Genomic DNA, 19,299 nt, shown 5'->3' on the forward strand with positions numbered 1-19,299 from the left:
ACAGTAGATGCATGACTAAGGTCAGAGCACATGGAGTCAGGGGAAAAGTAGCAGAATGGATAGCAAGCTGGCTACAAAACAGAAAACGGAGAGTTGGGGTAAAAGGTAGTTACTCAGACTGGCAAAAGGTGGGAAGTGGTGTTCCACAAGGATCAATACTGGGACCACTGTTGTTCACCATTTACATACGTGATTTGGACTCGGGAATCGTGAGTACAATTTCAACATTTTTGGACGACACCAAATTGGAGGGTATAGTTAATACTGAGGAGGACCCTGACAAAATACAGGAAGACATTAATAAACATGCAGAATGGGCATGTATTTGGCAAATGTATTTCAATATAGATGTGTGAGGTATTACATTTTGGTAGGAAGAATAAGGGGGCCACATACTGCTTGGACTATAAGAGTCTAAATGGGGTTGAGGAGTAGGGGGATCCGGGGATACAGATACACAAATCACTAAAAGTAGCAACGTAGGTTAATAAGGCCATAATAAAAGCAAACCAAGCACTGGGATTCATTTCTAGAGGGATAGAATTGAAAAGCAGAACATTTATATTAAACTTGTATAGAACCATGGTTAGACCACACTTGGAGTACTGTGAACAGTTCTGGTCTCCATATTATAAAAAGGATATAGGGACACTGGAGAAGGTGCAAAAAAGATTTACTGAGATGGCACCAAAACTGAGAACTTATACCTATCAGAAAAGATTGAGCAGGCTGGGGCTCTTTTCTCTGGAAAAGAGAAGGCTGAGGGGTGACCTGATAGAGGTCTTTAAGATTATGAAAGGGTTTGATAGGGTAGACGTAGAGAAGATGTTTCCACTTGTGGGGGAGACCAGAACTAGGGGGCATAAATACAAGATAGTCACTAATAAATCCAATAGGGAATTCAGGAGAAACTTCTTTACCCAGAGAGTGGTTAGAATGTGGAAATCGCTACCACAAGGAGTAGTTGAGGCGACTGGCATAGATGCATTTAAGGGGAAGCTAGATAAACACATGAGGGAGAAAGGAATAGAAGGATATGCTGATAGGGTTAGATAAAGTAGGGAGGAGGTTCGTGAAGAGCATAAACACCAGCATGGACCTGTTGGACCGAATGGCCTGTTTCTGTGCTGTAAACTCTATGTAATTCCATGTAATTCTCTGGAGTATCCCCGATTTTCAAAGCTCTACATTGGCTGCCGTGCCTCCACCCCAACCAAAACCGAAAACATGCGAGGCCAGAAATTATAGACTTCCGACTTTTACCTGCCTCAGGGCCGGGCGGGTGTTTTTTTCTGACACGCACAGGAGCATTCACTCCGCGTTTGGTGTCACTGAACTCAGCCCTCACTCTTTGCAAAAGCTAGAGAACAATCATGGAAATGCGAGTCGTTAACTCCATGAATTATGAAGAGTTTGTCAGTGTGTTTGGGAACGTGGTTGAAAAATGCCCACTGATTGCAGCTGCAGTTTGGACAAGTCGTCCGTTTACAAGTTTGTGTGCCTTGGAAAAAAACATCGGAGATTTTATAGATTCCCTGCCTCGGTCAGGTAGGAAAGCAGGAACACTCACAAATACTAATTTAAAAACTGAATTTACACAACTGCTCGCCAACTTAAATAGAGTTAAATACAGAGTTGAATTGAACAAGATCTTCAGCTGGTCCACTGTGATAAGCCTCTGTTTTCTCGGCTAAAAAAATGGCGAAATGAGAACATACAATTATTTACATAGCTCGTTGACACTGCTCTTAAGCTCAATGTTAGTCCCAAAAGTTTTAGGCAAGCTTTTGCTCACAGCAAGACCCAGAGGCTGAGTCAACATAGAATGTGTAATCGCACAAAAGTTAATATTTCAAAGTAAAGGTGACAGAAACCATGGGCTCAATTTTAAACTTAAATTGCGGGTGTATTTGGGGGAGGGGGGGAGCTGTGAAAATTGCAGAAATGCAGAGTGGGTTCAGAAGCCGGCTCCAACCCGCCAACTTCTGAGTTTCCCACAGACGCACCTGTGTGCACACGGGCGTCCCAAATCTGGAAGTCCCGCTGGCTTAGTAAAGAACCAAATGTACCTCAATGAGGTAATTAAGGCACTTTACTTGTGACATTAGTAGTTAGAACGATTTTTAACTTACCTGGGTGGCTTTCCCACAGCTTCTGATTCACGCACATCTGATGGCAGGCGTGACGGGCTGGGGGATCAGGCAAAAGAAACAAAATAAATTAAATAACAAACCACTGTACAAAGTTAAAACACAAAATCAACCTACCTTTCCACCCTGCTCCGATGTCTCCCTCTCCGATCTCCCCCTCTCCCCCCCGATCTTCCCCTCTCCCCCCCCCCCGATCTTCTGTTCCAGTGCCGGATGACGTCTCGCTCTCTCTTTCTCTCCCTCCCCCCACCCTCGGCTTTGCAGCGCCTGTTGATCAGGCTGGCTGCCGGGCGCAAAACCCAGGAAGAACTTTAATCACCATCACTTACGTTACGATCGCGTCAGAAACGGTAAGGTTTTTTTTTATTCCAGTTTTCCACGCGCATCTTCACCCCACAGGCTGCCAACCCGCCACCATTTCAAAATTGAGCCCCATGAATCTTAAAAATGTGGTTCAATTTTTTTATCAGGATAAAATATGTCTGGAATTCAAAGTCAACCTAAAACAAGCGTGAACACTGGTTTCCACATCTAATGACCACCATAGCAATGAATACACAATGTGACGACTAATGTGTGCGCAGTCGGGGCCGGAGCGTGTCGGGCCGCGCATTCGCATTTATGGTCACCAACTGCCTTCGCTGCTGTTCACTAAAAGCGCAGACCGGAGGGCGAGCATCAAAAATGCAGCCAATGCAGGTAGTTTTCAGGGGGGGTAGGTGAGAAGAAGGGGAAAGGGAGGAAGCAGAAGCATCACAGGAAGCAGAAGCAGGAAAAAAGGGGAGCGGGAGCAGAAGCAGGAAAGAAGGGGAGCAGAAGTAGAGGGGAAAGGGGGTGCAGAAGCAGGGAAGAAGGAGCGAAGCAGGGGGGAGTAGAAGTAGCAAGGGAGGGGGGGAGCCCAGAGGGAGCACAGAGAATGTGATTCAGATCTAAGGGGGTAAAGAGAGAGAGAGAACGTGGTCCACATGAGGAGATGGATCACGTTCCCCTCCTCCTTTCACCACTCCCACCACCCCCCCACCGCCATTAGACCTGGATCATGGTGTTGAGTATGAACTGTAAACAATTTTACAACACCAAGTTATAGTCCAACGATTTTATTTTTAATCCCACAAGCTTTCGGGGGCTTTCCCCTTCCTCAGGCGGTGTGGAAATGACAATTTCGAATGACAGTTTCGAAATTGCCATTTCCACACCGCCTGAGGAAGGGGAAAGCCCCCGAAAGCTTGTGGGATTAAAAATAAAATCGTTGGACTATAACTTGGTGTTGTAAAATTGTTTACAATTGTTCACCCCAGTCCATCACCGGCATCTCCACATCTTGAGTATGAACGGCAGCGAGTTGATATCTCGGAAAGCCCAGCGCAGGCATAGCAAGTGACGTCATCGGACACAGTGTCACTATTCACCCCTCCCCTTGCACTTTCTACCCAATAAACCTGAAAAAAATCCATGGCCCACACACAATGCCCCCTCACTCACCACAGCTCTCTCCCGCAGTGTTTTGTTTGATGGGAGTGATTAGCGTCAGTGTGTCCTTGCGGTTTTCGGTCGACCCATGACGTCCTCCTGCGCATGCGCCGGGCCACCTGATGACATCACTCTTGGTGCATTCTAAAAAGCCAAGGTTCCGCTAATGAATCTATTTGGTTAGAGTTAATAAACAATAGAGGCGCATTACACTACGAGGTATATTCTATAGGCCACCAACTGGTGGGAAGGATATAGAGCAGCAAATTTGCAGGGAGGTGCAAAAGCCATAGAGTAGTGATAAAAGGGGACTTCAACTATCCTAATATAGACTGGGATAGTAATAATGTAAGGAGCAAAGAGGGGAGGAATTTATGAAGTGTGTTCAGGAGAACTTTCTTGACCAGTATATTTCCAGCCTAGCAAGGGAGGAGGCATTGCTGGATTTGGTTCTGGGGAATGAGGCGGGCCAAGTGGAGCAAATGTCAGTGGCGGAACATTTAGGGATCAGCGATCATAGTGTTATAAGGTTTAGAATAGCTACGGAAAAGGACATGGACCACTCTAAAGTAAAAATACTCAATTGGAGGAGGGCCAATTTCAGTGGGATGAGAACAGATCTGGCCCGGGTAAATTGGAATCAAAGATTGGCAGGCAAAACTGTATTTGAACAGTGGGTGGCCTTTAAGGAGGAGGGGGTTTGGGTTCAGTCTAGGCACATTCCGACGAGGCAGAAAGATAGGGCAAGTAAAGTCAGTGCTCCCTGGATAACAAAAGAGATAGAGAGTAAGGTGAAGCAGAAAAAAGGGGCATATGACAGATGTCGGGTTGGTAACTCAAATGAGAACCAGGCTGAATATAGAAAGTTCAGAGGGGAAGTGAAAAAGGAAATAAGAGGGGCAGAGAGTACGAGAATAGACTGGCGGCCAACATAAAAGGGAATCCAAAAGTCTTCTATAGGCATGTAAACAGTAAACGGGTAGTAAGAGGAGGGTAGGGACCAATTAGGGACCAAAAAGGAGATCTACTCATGGAGGCAGAGGGCATGGCCGAGGTACTAAATGAGTACTTTTCCATCTGTCTTTACCAAGGAAGAACATGCTGCCAGAGTCTCAGTAAAGGAAGATGTAGTTGAGATACTGGATGGGCTAATAATTGATAAAGAGGATGTACTAGAAAGGCTGGCTGCACTTAAATTAGATAAGTCACCTGGTCGAGATGGGATGCATCCTAGGTTGCTGAGGGAAGTAAGGCTGTAAATTGCGGAGGTACTGGCCATAATCGTCTAATCATCTTTTGCTTTGGGGGTGGTGCCAGAGGACTGGAGAATTGCAAATGTTACACCCTTGTTCAAAAAAGGGTGTAAGGATAAACCCAGTAACGACAGGCCAGTCAGTTTAATCTCAGTGGTGGGGAAACTTTTAGAAACAATATTCCGGGGCAGAATTAGCAGTCACTTGGACAAATGTGGATTGATTAGGGAAAGCCACCACGGATTTGTTAACGGCAAATTGTGTTCAACTAACCTGATAGAGTTTTTTGATGCGGTAACAGAGAGGGTAGATGAGGGCAATGCGGTTGATGTGTTGTACATGGACTTTCAAAAGATAAAGTGCTGCATAATAGGCTTGTCATCAAGATTGAAGCCTGTGGAATAAAAGGGGCAGTAGCTGCATGGATACAGAATTTGCTAAGTAACAAGAAACAGAGAGCAGTGGTTAACGATTGTTTGTCGGATTGGAGGGAGGTGTACAGTACTGTTCCCCAGGGGTTGGTACCAGGTCCACTGCTTTTCTTGATATATTTTAATGACTTGGACTTGGGTATACAGGGCACAGTTTCAAAATTTGCAGATGACACAAAACTTGGTAATGCAGTGAACAGTGAGGAGGATAGTGATAGACTTCAAGAGCATGTAGACAGGCTGGTGGCATGGGTAGGAAACGTGGCAGATGAAATTTAACGCAGAAAAATGCAAAGTGATACATTTCGGCAGGAAGAATGAGAAGAGGCAATATAAAGTAAAGGGCACAATTCTAAAAGGGGTACAGGAACAGAGAGATCTGGGGGTATATGTACATAAATTATTGAAGGTGGCAGAGCAGGTTGAAAAAGCGGTTAAAAAAGCATATGGGATCCTGGGCAAAGAGTACAAAAGTAAGGAAGTCATGATGAACCTTTATAAAACACTGGATCGGCCACAACTGGAGTATTGTGACCAGTTCTGGGCACCGCACTTTAGGAAAGATGTGAAGGCCTTAGAGAGGGTGCAGAAGAGATTTACTAGAATGATTCCAGGGATGAGGGACTGGAGAAGCTGAGGTTGTTTTCCTTGGAACAGAGACAGTTGAGAGGAGATTTGATAGAGGTATTCAAAATCATGAGGGTCTGGACAGAGTAGATAGAGAGAAACTGTCCCCACTGGCGGAAGGACATAGATTTAAGGTGATTGGCAATAGAACCAAAGGTGATACGAGGAAAACCTTTTTTACACTGCGAGTGGTTAGGATCTGGAATCCACTGCCGGTGGGGTGGTGGAGGCAGATTCAATTGTAGCTTTCAAAGGAGAACTGGATAGGAAGTTGAAAGGAAAGAATTTGCAGGGCTACAGGGGCAGTGGGACTAACTGGACTGCTCTTGCATAGAGCTGGCACGGACTCGATGGGCCGAAAGGCCTCCTTCCACACTGTAACCTTTCTATGATTCTATGACGTCACTTCCAATTATGTCACCCTCAACTGTTCTCGTTGAATGAAATGCGCCTTCACTAAACCAACCTTGCAGCTCAAATTAAGTGAAATAGTCAATGCTGTGGATTTGTCAAATTCAGTCTCACAGACAAATGGCTCCAGCCCCCCGCATGATCTTGCAGTGCCCATTCATGGGGTCACATATTTGAAGGGGCCCACAAGTCAATTGCTGGGTTGGCCTGGTGTGGAGTGTTTTCAGAGTGAAAGCGAGGTGGGAGGCTGCTCAATGTGGAGCCCTCACTCCTCCAGCAGATAGGGGAGTTTGGTGGGAGTTTTTACTGATCGTGCCGAGAGCACTCGACAAGGTTCCACATAAGAGACTGTTAAGAAAAATGAGAGCACAAGGAATTGGAGACAAGCTATTGTCTTGTCCTTCACACTTGTCTCTGAATCTGGACATCAGTTCGTCAATGCTCCAAGCTGACTCCACTCTATCCATGTCAACCTTATCCCACCACAGGACCTCTGACTTTAACTTTGGACTCCCCGCTATTGTCTCCTCTCTATTCCCTGTTTATTACCAGGACCTATCGATCCTAAATTTGCTTGAACATTTATCGCCAGATCTGGCTGGTCCATGTAAAGCACTAATGGGTCCAGCTCTCCTCTGCCAAAACGGCTCACTGTTCCAGGATCATCCTGGATCATCCTGGAATGCAATGTTAACCCCCAGCTTCACCACTACAAACCATCTTCTTAAACCCCTCTCCCCTGCCTACTCCACCCTCAGCTCCAACAACAAATGGAAGCAGCTCATAGACTACTTTGTCACGAAGATAGAGACCATCATTCAGCTGCCTCTGCCACTTCCCTCCCTTTCCCCACGGCTCCCCCCTGCCCTAGCTCTGAACTTGCATCTTTCTTTAGTTTCTCTCCTATTGCCACTCATGCCCTGTCCGAGCTTATCTTGAACACAAGACCCACCGAGAGAATACGAGAAGGTCTAAAGTGGGGAAAATTCTGGTGTCTATAATTAAGGATAGGGTGACTGAACACCTTGAGAATTTTCAGTTAATCAGAGAGAGCCAGCATGGATTTGTGAAAGGTAGGTCGTGCCTGACAAACCTGATTGAATTTTTTGAAGAGGTGACTAAAGTAGTGAACAGGGGAATGTCAATGGATGTTATTTAGCTGGACTTCCAGAAGGCATTTGATAAGGTCCCACATAACAGACTGTTAGCTAAGTTAGAAGCCCATGGAATCGATGGAAAAGTACGGACTTGGTTAGGAAATTGGCTGAGCGAAAGGCGACAGAGAGTAGGGATAACGGGTAAGTATTCACATTGGCAGGAGGTGACTAGTGGAGTCCCGCAGGGATCTGTCTTGGGGCCTCAATTATTCACAATATTTATTAACGACTTAGATGAAGGCATAGAAAGTCTCATATCTAAGTTTGCCGATGACACAAAGATTGGTTGTAAACAATTTTACAACACCAAGTTATAGTCCAGCAATTTTATTTTAAATTCACAAGCTTTCGGAGATTTTCTCCTTCCTCAGGCAAATGTTTCAAGATCTCCTCAAAAACATTTGCCTGAGGAAGGAGAAAATCTCCGAAAGCTTGTGAATTTAAAATAAAATTGCTGGACTATAACTTGGTGTTGTAAAATTGTTTACAATTGTCAACCCCAGTCCATCACCGGCATCTCCACATCATGACAAAGATTGGTGGCATTGTAAGCAGTGTAGATGGAAACATAAAATTACAAAGGGATATTGATAGATGAGGTGAATGGGCAAAACTGTGGTAGATGGAATTCAATGTAGACAAATGTGAGATCACCCACTTTGGATCAAAAAAGGATAGAACAGGGTACTTTCTAAGTGATAAAAAGTTAAAAACAGTGGATGTCCAAAGGGACTTAGGGGTTCAGGTGCATAGATCATTGAAGTGTCATGAACAGGTGCAGAAAATAATCAATCAGGCTAATGGAATGCTGGCCTTCATATCTAGAGGACTGGAGTACAAGGGGGCAGAAGTTATGCTGCAGCTGTACAAAACCCTGGTTAGACCGCACCTGGAGTAATGTGAGCAGTTCTGGGCACCGCACCTTTGGAAGGACATATTGGCCTTGGAGGGAGTGCAGCGTAGGTTTACTAGAATGATATCCGGACTTCAAGGATTAAGTTACGAGGCAAGATTACACAAATTGGGGTTGTATTCTCTAGAGTTTAGAAGGTTAAGGGGTGATCTGATCGAAGTTTATAAGATATTAAGGGGAACGGATAGGGTGGATAGAGAGAAACTATTTCCGCTGGTTGGGGATTCTAGGAGTAGGGGGCACAGTCTAAAAATTAGAGCCAGACCTTTCAGGAGTGAGATTAGAAAGCATTTCTACTCACAAAGGGTGGTAGAAGTTTGGAACTCTCTTCCGCAAAAGGCAATCAGCAATCGATACTAGCTCAATTGCTAAATTTAAATGTGAGATAGATAGCTTTTTGGCAACCAAAGGTATTAAGGGATATGGGCCAAAGGCAGGTATATGGAGCTAGATCACAGATTAGCCATGATCTTATCAAATGGTGGAGCAGGCACGAGGGGCTGAATGGCCTACTCCTGTTCCTATGTTCCAAAGATAGGTTTAGAGTGCATGTGTGTAAACACATGAAATGTGGTAAATAAGGTTGGTGAGCTGCAGGTGCAAATAGCCTCATGGGAATATGATGTCGTGTTGATAACGGAGAGCTGGCTCAAAAAAGGGCAGAATTGGGTACTAAATATTCCTGGATACAAGGTGTTCAGGAAAGATAGAGAAGGAAAAGAAGGAGGTGGGGTGGTGGCAGTGTTGATGAAGGAGAATGTTGCAGGGCTGGACAGAATCTATTTGGTTAGAGTTAAGAAACAGTCAAGGCGCCATTACACCACTGGGTGTATTCTATAGGCCACCAATTCGTGGGAAGGATATAGAGGAATAAATTTGCAGGGAAATTACAGGGAGGTGCAAGAACTATAGAGTAATGATAATGCGAAGCCAGCATTTATTGCCCATCCCTAATTGCCGTTGAGAAGGTGGTGGTGAGCTGCCTTCTTGAACCGCTGCAGTTTGTGTGGTGAAGGTTCTCCCACAGCGCTGTTAGGGAGTTCCTGGATTTTGACCCAGTGACGATGAAGGAATGGCGATATATTTCCAAGTCGGATGGTGTGTGACTTGGAGGGGAACAGTGGGCAGCCTTTCAAGAGGAGATGGTTCGGGTACAGTCTAGGTACATCCCCACGAGGGGAAAAGGTCGGGCAACCAAAGCCAGAGCTCCCTGGATGATGAAAGAGATAGAGAGTAAGATGAAGCAGAAAAAGGGGGCGTATGACAGATGTCAGGTTGATAATACAATTGGGAATATAGAAAGTACAGAGGAGAAGTGAATAAGGAAATGAGGGCCAAAGACAGAGTATGAGAATAGACTGGTAGCTAACATAAAAGGGAATCCTAAAGTCTTCTATAGGCATATAAATAGTAAACGGGTAGTAAGAGGAGGGGTGGGGCCGATTAGGGACCAAAAGGGAGATCTATGCGTGGAGGCAGAGGGCATGGCTGAGGTACTAAATGTGTACTTTGCATCTGTCTTTACCAATGATGAAGATGCTGCCAAAGTCACAGTAAAAGAGGAGGTAGTTGAGATACTGGATGGGCTAATAATTGATAAGCAGGAGGTACCAGAAAGGCTGGCTGTACTTAAAGTAGATCAGTCACCCGGTCCAGATGGGATGCATCATAGGTTGCTGAGGGAAGTTAGGGTGGAAATTGCGGAGGTACTGGCCATAATCGTCTAATCATCTTTTGCTATGGGGGTGGAAATTGCAGAGGTGCTGCCCATAATCTTCCAATCCTCCAATGATATGGGGGTGGTGCTCGAGAACTGGAGTATCACAAACGTTACACCCTTGTTCAAAAAAGGGTGCAAGATCAAACCCAGCAACTACAGGCCAGTCAGTTTAACCTCGGTGGTGGGGAAGCTTTTAGAAATGATAATCCGGGACAAAATTAATAGTCACTTGGACAAGTGTGGATTAATAAAGGAAAGCCAGCATGGATTTGTTAAAGGCAAACCGTGTTTAACTAACTTGATTGAATTTTTTGATGAGATAACAGAGAGGTTTGATGAGGGCAATGCGGTTGATGTTGTGTATTTGGACTTTCAAAAGGTGTTTGATAAAGTGCCACATAACTGGCTTGTCAGCAAAATTGAAGCCCATGGAATAAAAGGAGCAGTGGCAGCATGGATGCGAAATTGGCTAAGTGACAGGGAACGGAGAATAGTGGTGAATGGTTGTTTTTCAGACTGGAGGAAGGTATACAGTGGTGTTCCCCAGGGGTTGGTACAAGGACCACTGCTTTTTTTGATACATATTAATGACTTGGACTTGGGAGTACAGGGCACAATTTCAAAATTTGCAGATGACTCAAAACTTGGAAGTGTAGTAAGCAGTGATAGACTTCAAGAGGACATACATAGGCTGGTGGAATGGGCAGACACATGGCAGATGAAATTTAATGCAGAGAAGTGTGAAGTGATACATTTGGTCAGGAAGAACGAGAAGGCAATATAAACTAAATGGTACAATTCTAAAGGAGGTGCAGGAACAGAGAGAACTGGGGGTATTTGTGCAGAAATCTTTGAAGGTGGCAGGACAGGTTGAGAAAGCAATTTTAAAAAGCACACAGGATACTGGGCTTTCTAAATAAAGGCATAGAATACAAAAGGAAGGAAGTTACATTGAGCCTTTATAAAACACTGGTTTGGCTACAGCTGGAGTATTGTGTCCAATTCTAGGCACCCCAATTTAGGAAAGATGTGAAGGACTTGAGAGGGTGCAAAAAAGATTTACTAGAATGATTCTGGGGATGAGGGACTTCAGTTACGTGGTTAGACTGGAGAGGCTGTGATTGTTCTAAGGAGAACAGAGAAGGTTGAGAGGAGATTTGATAAAATCATAAAGGGTTTAGATAAAGTAAATAAAGAGAAACCATTCCCATTGGCGGAAGGGTCGAGAACCAAGGGACACCGATTTAAGGTGATTGGCAAATGAATCAAAGGCGACATGAGGAGAAACTTTTTTTACGCAGCGAGTGGTTATGACCTGGAATGCACTGCCTGAAAGGGTGGTAGAAACAAATTCAGTCGTGGCTTTCAAAAAGGAATTGGATAAATACTTGAAGGGAAAGAATCATCCCAAGGTGTGATTTGGTGATAAGGGCCACACTGCCACCGTGGCGGTCTGGGCAGGGCAAGTGGTGGAAGATACAGCCAGGCGTGGAGACTTCATTAACGGGGAAGGTGTCATCAACCGTCAGCCAGGTTTCTATCAAGGCCATGATGTCGCTGCAATCATCCACAATAAGCTCATGGATGGCAAGAGCCTTGTTCACAAGTGAATGGACATTCTGGAGGGTGATGTGGAGAGGGTCGGTGATAGCTGATCTGCTGGCAGAGTCCACAGCATCAATGCTGGGAGGGGTGAGTGGGACGGGAAGGAGGTTGGCAAGATTAGCCCCCATGGGCACGTTGGGCGGGAACGTTGGGGAAGAGAATAGAATGGGGCAGTTGGGGTTGCTACTCGTAAGGAGGCAGCGAAGAGTATCTTGATGGGCCCTTTGGAGGATGTCAAGGGAGGCACAGAGGAAAGCTGTAGGCTTATCTAAGAGGGAGTCAAGCCTGGCATGGTGGCAGGAGAGCAGGAAGGTCGAGGAGTGCTGAAAGTTTGTATAGGGATTTGGGGGGACAGAATATTCGAGAGAGGAAAAATGAAAGGAGGCACAACAACAGGAGGGACGGGCCTAGGTGGGGTAAAGAGAAAAGAGGAAAAAAGAGGAAACAGAAGTGATGGGGTCGGGTCCGAAGCAGCAGCCAAAACGCGCACACGAATGGACACAGGGAAACTCAAGTTTCATAGGTGTGGTTACATTGCAAGATTAGGATAGAAATGTCCTGGTAATAAATGGGGAATAGAGAGGAGACAATAGGAGGAAGTCCAAAGTTAAAGTCAGAGGTCCCGTGGTGGGACAAGTTTGACGTAAAAAGGGTGGAGTCAGCTTGGAGCATCGACCAACTGATGTCCATGTTCGGAGACAGGTGTGGAGGGCGAGCCAATAGGTTAGAATCATAGAAATTTACGGCACAGAAGGAGGCCATTCGGCCCATCGTATCTGTGCCAGTTGGAAAAGACCTATCGCGCCTAATCCCACTTTCCAGCTCTTGGTCCATAGCCTTGTAGGTTACGGCACTTCAAAGTTATAGCATATCCAGGTACTTTTTAAATGCGATGAGGGATTCTGCCTCGGCCACCCTTTCAGGCACTGAGTTCCAGACCCCCACCACCTTCTGGGTGAAAAAATTTCTCCTCAACTCCCCCCTAATCTATGCTCTCTGCTAAGGGAAATGGGTCCTATCTAGGCTCCTCATAATTTTATACACCTCAATTAAATCTTTGTTCAAGCTCCTTCGTTCTAAAGAAAACAACCCCAGCCTATCCAATCTTTCCTGTAATGTGGTGACCAGAACTGTACGCAGGACTCGAGCTGTGGCCTAACTAGTGTTTTATGCAGTTCTAGCATAACCTCCCTGCTCTTATATTCTATGTTTCGGCTAATAAAGGAACGTATCCCGTATGCCTTCCTAATCACCATATCTACCTGTCCTGCTACCTTCAGGGATCTGGGGACATGCACTCCAAGATCCCTCTGTTCCTCCACACTTCTCAGTATCCTACTATTTATTGTGTACTCCCTTGCCCTGTTTGCCCTCCCCAAATGCATCACCTCATACTTCTGAATGGATTGAATTCCATTTGCCACTTTTCTGCCCACATGACCAGTCCATTGATATCTTCCTGCAGTCTACAACTTTCTTCCTCACTATCAACCACACAGACAATTTTTGTTTCATCTGCAAACTTCTTCATCAGCTACCTTTTGAGCCAGTCCATCATTTTAGCACTCTTTGGACCAGAAAGACAAGTCTCTGGCTGGATTCTGTACACTTTTCTAAAACACCAGCTGAGTATTGTTTGGCTTGTATCAATGCATCCAACAGCATCATCGTCAATCAGAGAATTGGCATGCTGAAAGCACACCTCAGGTGCCTGGATCAAACATAGTCCAACCAGAATTTCAATGATCATGGTGGTGTGCTGTATGATACCTTCCAAAGCATCATGGGTGTGCTGGAGGTAGAATAGGAAGAAACAACCCATCGCTGCAGGAAGAGGACGCAGAGGACAACCTGTACTTGGCTGAAAGAGATATTCAAGCCCATTTAATACTTCTCATAACTGCTATATCTGCCCAGTGCAACAACAGTCTTATCCATGTTTCTCCTTTCATAACCCACCAATACATTAATGTACAGACAATATCACAAACGGGTACCTGTCTCTCATTTATGACATGTTGACCAGGGTAAACCCCCAAAGCCAAAAGCACTGTACACATAACTGTATTGCAACCAAATTTTTAATGCTAAAAGCTCCCGACTCTTTCTTTCCAACACACATCTCCCTTGCTGCCTGCAGTTGTGCAAACTCTCATTTCTCCACGGTGCCCCCTCGCTGATAGATAGGTTTGACGTGGCTGGCTGCTGTATTCTTGCAATGTCTTTTTGTGACTGAGGCGGTCCTTGTTTCAGGGTCCTGAGCACGAGGGGGACCTGCCGCAAGCTGCATCTTGTCCGCAAGGGCAGCCTGGCCCGAGCTGCTTTCTGCCACATATGCGACATCTGGGGAGGCTGGCAGGAGGCCACATGGCATTATCCTGAGAGACAGCATCATTGTGGGACTACAAATATGCCAGGCAACTAATACTGCAACTTGCATTCACTTGGCTGGTCATGTGAAAGGTGCCTCAATGATGCCAGTCAGATCGTTGAAGCCCGAAGAGATACTTATCTTGATTTCATCCCCAATCATTTAGAGACTAGAAGAGAAACCCCTCTCAACTCTGGCACCCAAGGTGTCTATGGCAGCATTCACAGCTGAAGGTATGACTGTCCTTAGTTCCTCTGCTGCAGGCCATTGTGGAATTGGCATTCTGAAAGTATACCTCAGGTGCCTGGATCAAATATAGTCCAGCCAGAATTTCAATGATTGTGGTGGTGCGCTGTATGATACCTTCCAAAGAAGCCTCTTCGTAGATGTGCTGGAAGTATGTGCTTCAGGGTGGATTGTAGTGATTGTAGCATATATCTAAACTGGTGCTGTAGATGCAGATAGTGGAATCCTTCAACTGAGCCACTGTCTGCAGCACATTCTAGGACAGCATCCCCAGTACCCAGTATATTTAATAGTCTACAAGGATCCTTCTTTTAAAAGCAGGACCCCAACATCTCGCTCTCAAAACTCTTCAGATATTTTGTGATCCTCTGCTTAACAACTTCTGCATCCTCATCTTCCATTCCCAACCTCTTACGCACTGTGTCTCAGCCTGTTCACTCCCCTTAGGCTCACTAACTACTCTTTTTTTCCTCCCCCCTTTCCCCTGGTGGATGTCTCTGGGCTGGGTGTGTAGGAGAGACAGTGATTAGTGAATATGTGAAGAGGTGCCAGCAGACCTGGAAGCAGAGAAGCGTCACGATCCTTTTGCTGTTTTTCCCTGCTTGCTGTTGTGGCACAGCAGTGGGTATAAAAAAGATGAGGGACAAGCATGGATAGATGAGCAAGGCATTGGCTATTTCACTTCCAGTACAAGGAAAGGGCTCGTAGTGTATGTGATGACAGATTATGTGCGTTGCAGCAGCTAAAAAGACATGAGAAGATAAATTCCATGAAAAGCTGCAGCTAACACCTCTCCTCCCACCTATCCCGTCTCCCATTCCTCCGTTAAGCCTGTACAAGTGCTCCATGGCTCCCCCCCCCAGATGGATTGAGAAGCTGGAGGAGGGCCTCCACCACCTATGGCTGTTCTCTACCATTGGTCATGGATCTCTTCCTCCTTTGAGAAGAAATCACACAATGTAAAGGTCCTCTGTTTGCCATCATATGGAATCCAATCCAGGTGTCGGTAAGTGTACTTTAATGGGGTGATTACAGTTCCAGGAAATGCAAATACACATAGCGATTCTTTTACCGCTTCTCTTCATGTTAGACTGTGAGTGAAGGAGCACTTGTAGGGGAAGGAAACGGCTGTGAAGGGTATCATGGTAACTCCTATAAATTGATGGTAAACTGTTGATGGTCTTTGATACAGTGAGGCTAAAATAGTGGAAATAGAAAACATGCTTATTAAAGTGCATTGTTACAAGGGCTAACTTCCGATCTATGCCTGGTTGCCCAGGTGATTTGGCACTGATTTGCTATGCGGGAACTGGCGGAGGTGGCATGGACGGCTAAGGCCACCTCCTTTCACTTGCGCCCAGACCATTCTTTCCATTGTCCTCCTGTACAGTCACAAATCACTGCTTTATCCTTTCCCTTATTTGGAACAATTAGACCTCTATAGGAGAATCAGAGACTAATTCATATACTCGAGCCTCACGTATATGAATTATCTGAAGACACCTACCTTTGAAATCCGATGTTACTTGCACCAAGTATCAGTTTTCTTCTCATTTAAATTTGTTCCAGTTTTAAAGTATGAAGTAAACAAAATGGTTCCATCCCAGGTGATGTGTGTCGTGTACATCAGTATTGACCCTAGTCATCTTGAGTTGACCAGGGGAAAGTAACATTTAAGAACCATACTTCCCGACCTAACAAAGGCTGAAAGCTAACACTAAAATGTAAAGACAAACCAGTGATATTACATTGGTACAGTTCAAGTCGGTCCGATGAACCCTTTCTTTACTCAGTGGCCAATGTCAGGGAGTGAGTGTTGAATCGGTCAAGGCCAGGGAACAGAGCATGGAATGTTTTGAAGCCAGGAAGAGGAGCCTGGAACAACCTGAGGAGTAGGTTCTAGAGTGACCCTGGGTTGTGCATGGGACCTGGAGTGGCTCTAGACAGAAGCCAAACAGCAAACCCTGGAGTGGTCTGAGGCATGGATAAGGCCTGTAGTGGCCCCAGGGTGTGGGCCTGGAGCAGCCCTGGGCACACTCTGGTAACTTACGGGAATAATTTCTGTCCAGATTTGTCTCACTTGATAGTCCAAGCCTTTCCCAGTGAAAAACACTGGAATTACACAAAATAAGAAAACATTTCAATATCTTAGAGAAAATAGCATGCAGTAGTACTGGAGACATTCAGCCTGTGATACTTTGTTTGCTCATCATTGCATTCTCCTCCTGCAGCGTATAAATAGGAGTTTCGGCATTGGTTTCAGTTAACAGATCAATGCAGAATACGGGCTTCATTTTTGACTTCACCCGATAGATTAATCTGATCACTGAATGTGATAATTAGAGGGGCTCAGATTTATAATATTATAAATTTACACCAGGTATATTGCCAATACATTAATTTATTAATTATGCTTCTTGTGCCTTCTTCAAATAACATGTCTAGACTGTAATCCGGCAGTCAGTCACCAGGTGGCGCTATGGTCCTTTTGCATTTCAGTGGCTTGTTTATATCCAGCTCATGACAAGTTCAGATTGTATCTGTTCTACAGTACTTTAAAAAGTACACCATTTAATTAAAGTTGTAGCAGTATATCACATTGTTTTCAAACTCAGGTGAAGAGGCTGGGATAGAGTGACATTGCATAATGTTTAGTGTAATTAAAGACTGTGTAACTGGGTAGTTTAGCAGATGCAAATCATAAATTTTAATAAAACTGTTTAACTTTGTGTTATTGGAGTCTGAAGGGAGGAAAATGTAAAGGCTGCTCGATGTTATATTATTTACAGGCATGTTACTCTATTTGGTTTAGTCCCATTACTGATTTTTTTTTTAACATTCATCCTCAAGGTGCCTATGTGCGCTAATCCATTCGTTATTGGACAGTGTGCATTTTCTCAAATTCCCCATTTAAGTTAAAATATATTTGCAAGCCCTGTAGATTACTTCATACAGCCATGTATCTTAAAGTATAGTTAAGATTAAATATGTAAGCTGGTAGAGTTCAGAAATATCAGCATTTCGAATCATGCATTTGTTGTCGGTGTCAGTGATAGTTGATTGTTTCATGAACATGAGTGTGTGAAAAAGGCCTAAGGATTGTGAAACGAATAAGTTGGACACTAATTTTGAAAGAAACATATCGTATTTAAAACTTGCATTAAAGCTGCCATTTTCTCCTGTATTTGTAAAGGGAAAGAAGGAATCCTGCGCTGCCATCCCAACCTGGCTGGGAGAGATCTGCTCCAAGGAACACTGTCACCTGAATCCCTGAGTGAGCAGAACCGAGCCGGGCTAACCAGTCTCACTGCGGGCCAGAGATCCCAGCTTAGTGAGTTGAACGCTTCCTACAAGAACAGATTCAACTTCCCATTCGTGATCTGCGCCAGAATGAACGACAGGGACACCATAATCCAACAGCTCAGCAGCAGGATCCGCAACAGCCCAGAGCAGGAGCTTCAGATCAGCATCGGGGAGGTTAAAAACATCTGCCACCTGCGTCTTTTGGATATCTCCATCCAAGTATCCCAGGCCACCAAGCTGTAATAAGAATGGTTGTCAGAGATGTTCAGAACATCAAATACAAGGAAATAAATTCTCTGGTGTGTCAGCAAGTTGCACTCTTGATGAAAGAATGCAGAATGTAACTTTGCAAATTGAATAGAAAGCTTTAAAAAGCTAATAAATGCAGAGAAACTAGAATATATTCCGTTTGTTTAATTTCATTAGGTTTTACAATCATAAGAAACATATCAGTACATTATCTCTAGCTCTTTCCCAAATGTTAGAATACTCATTTTATTGATATCAATGGTTATTATTTATTGAATGTAAAGCCCCTTGAAGATGTCCTTAAATTTGGTCACGCAATGAATTAAACCTCTGAAATCTGGACAAAGTTCCCACAAAGAGAATTGGATAAGTAGTTGAAGGGAAAACAATTTGCAGGGCTATGGGGGAAAAGTGGGGGAATAGGACTAGCTGGATTGCTCTTGCAGAGAGCCAGCACGGTCTCGATGAGCTGAATGGCCTCCTTCTTTGCTGTATCCATTCTGTGATTCTATAAATAATCAAAATTCGATTGAACTGGACACCACCCTAAACCAGGCATCCGTAAGGACTCAATACCAGAAGCAACGTTCTAATGGTTTTTAGTATTTTATTTGAGGAAAATAACTCATGCACTGTTTTGATAAAGTTGCAGAGATCAGAGTCATATTAGTCTAATAAACAGCCATGATCATAACTCGTCTAGTTAATGGTCATGAGATTACAGAATCTGAAAGGTGTTCACAGGGCAGACAACTCCGAGTTGAAATTTATGAAACACAATCACGCAATATAATTCAAGTGACAGCAACTTTTGTCAGTTTATCGCCTTTTTAAAATGGTATTTTTCAGTTTATTGCTTCATCAAATTCACAGACGGTGATTTAAAATTAGTCCTTTAACATGGGATCGATTTCGGAGGCCAGAAGGGAGAGGTGGGAACTTCAATTTCATGGAATTTACAGCACAGAAACAAGCCATTGGGCCCAACTGGTCTGTGCTGGTGTTTAAGCTCTACAGCAGCCTCCTCCCACACGACTTCATCTAACCCTATCTGCATATCCTTCTATTTCCTTCTCCCTCATGTACTTATCCAGCTTCTCCTTAAAAGGCATCTATGCTATTTGCCTCTACACTCCATGTGGTAGCAAGTTCCACACTATCTGGGTAAAGAAATTTCTCCTGAATTCTTTATTGGATTTATTAGTGACTATCTTATATTTATGGCCCCTAGTTTTGGACTCCCCCGCAAGTGAAAATATCTTCTCTCTACCCTATCAAACTGCTTATTAATTGTAAAGACCTCTACTAGGTCACCTCTCAGCCTTTTCTTTTCTAGAGAAAAGAGCCCCAGCCTGTTCAGTCTTTCATGAGTTATAACTTCTCAATTCTGGTA

General features: G+C 44.4%; 1 protein-coding gene across 1 annotated transcript; it reads left to right on the plus strand.

Annotated features, from left to right (window-relative positions):
* The first annotated feature begins 1,370 nt into the window (after window positions 1-1,370).
* Window positions 1,371-18,044, plus strand: LOC137322480 (2-oxo-4-hydroxy-4-carboxy-5-ureidoimidazoline decarboxylase-like). Its single transcript, XM_067985400.1, has 2 exons — window positions 1,371-1,548; window positions 17,548-18,044. The coding sequence occupies exons 1-2, from the start codon at window positions 1,374-1,376 to the stop codon at window positions 17,898-17,900; spliced, it is 528 nt and encodes a 175-aa protein (XP_067841501.1). The 5' UTR covers window positions 1,371-1,373; the 3' UTR covers window positions 17,901-18,044.
* Window positions 18,045-19,299: the final 1,255 nt, after the last annotated feature.

Source organism: Heptranchias perlo, chromosome 6, assembly GCF_035084215.1.
Source record: "Heptranchias perlo isolate sHepPer1 chromosome 6, sHepPer1.hap1, whole genome shotgun sequence".
Lineage (NCBI taxonomy): Eukaryota > Metazoa > Chordata > Chondrichthyes > Hexanchiformes > Hexanchidae > Heptranchias > Heptranchias perlo.

Bases quoted from the DNA above. Each gene is read 5' to 3' on its own strand.
- LOC137322480 (XM_067985400.1), top strand. From the start codon at position 1,374: ATGGAAATGCGAGTCGTTAACTCCATGAATTATGAAGAGTTTGTCAGT. The intron at 1,549-17,547 runs GTAGGAAAGCAG...GTATTTGTAAAG, and splicing joins AGATTCCCTGCCTCGGTCAG to GGAAAGAAGGAATCCTGCGC.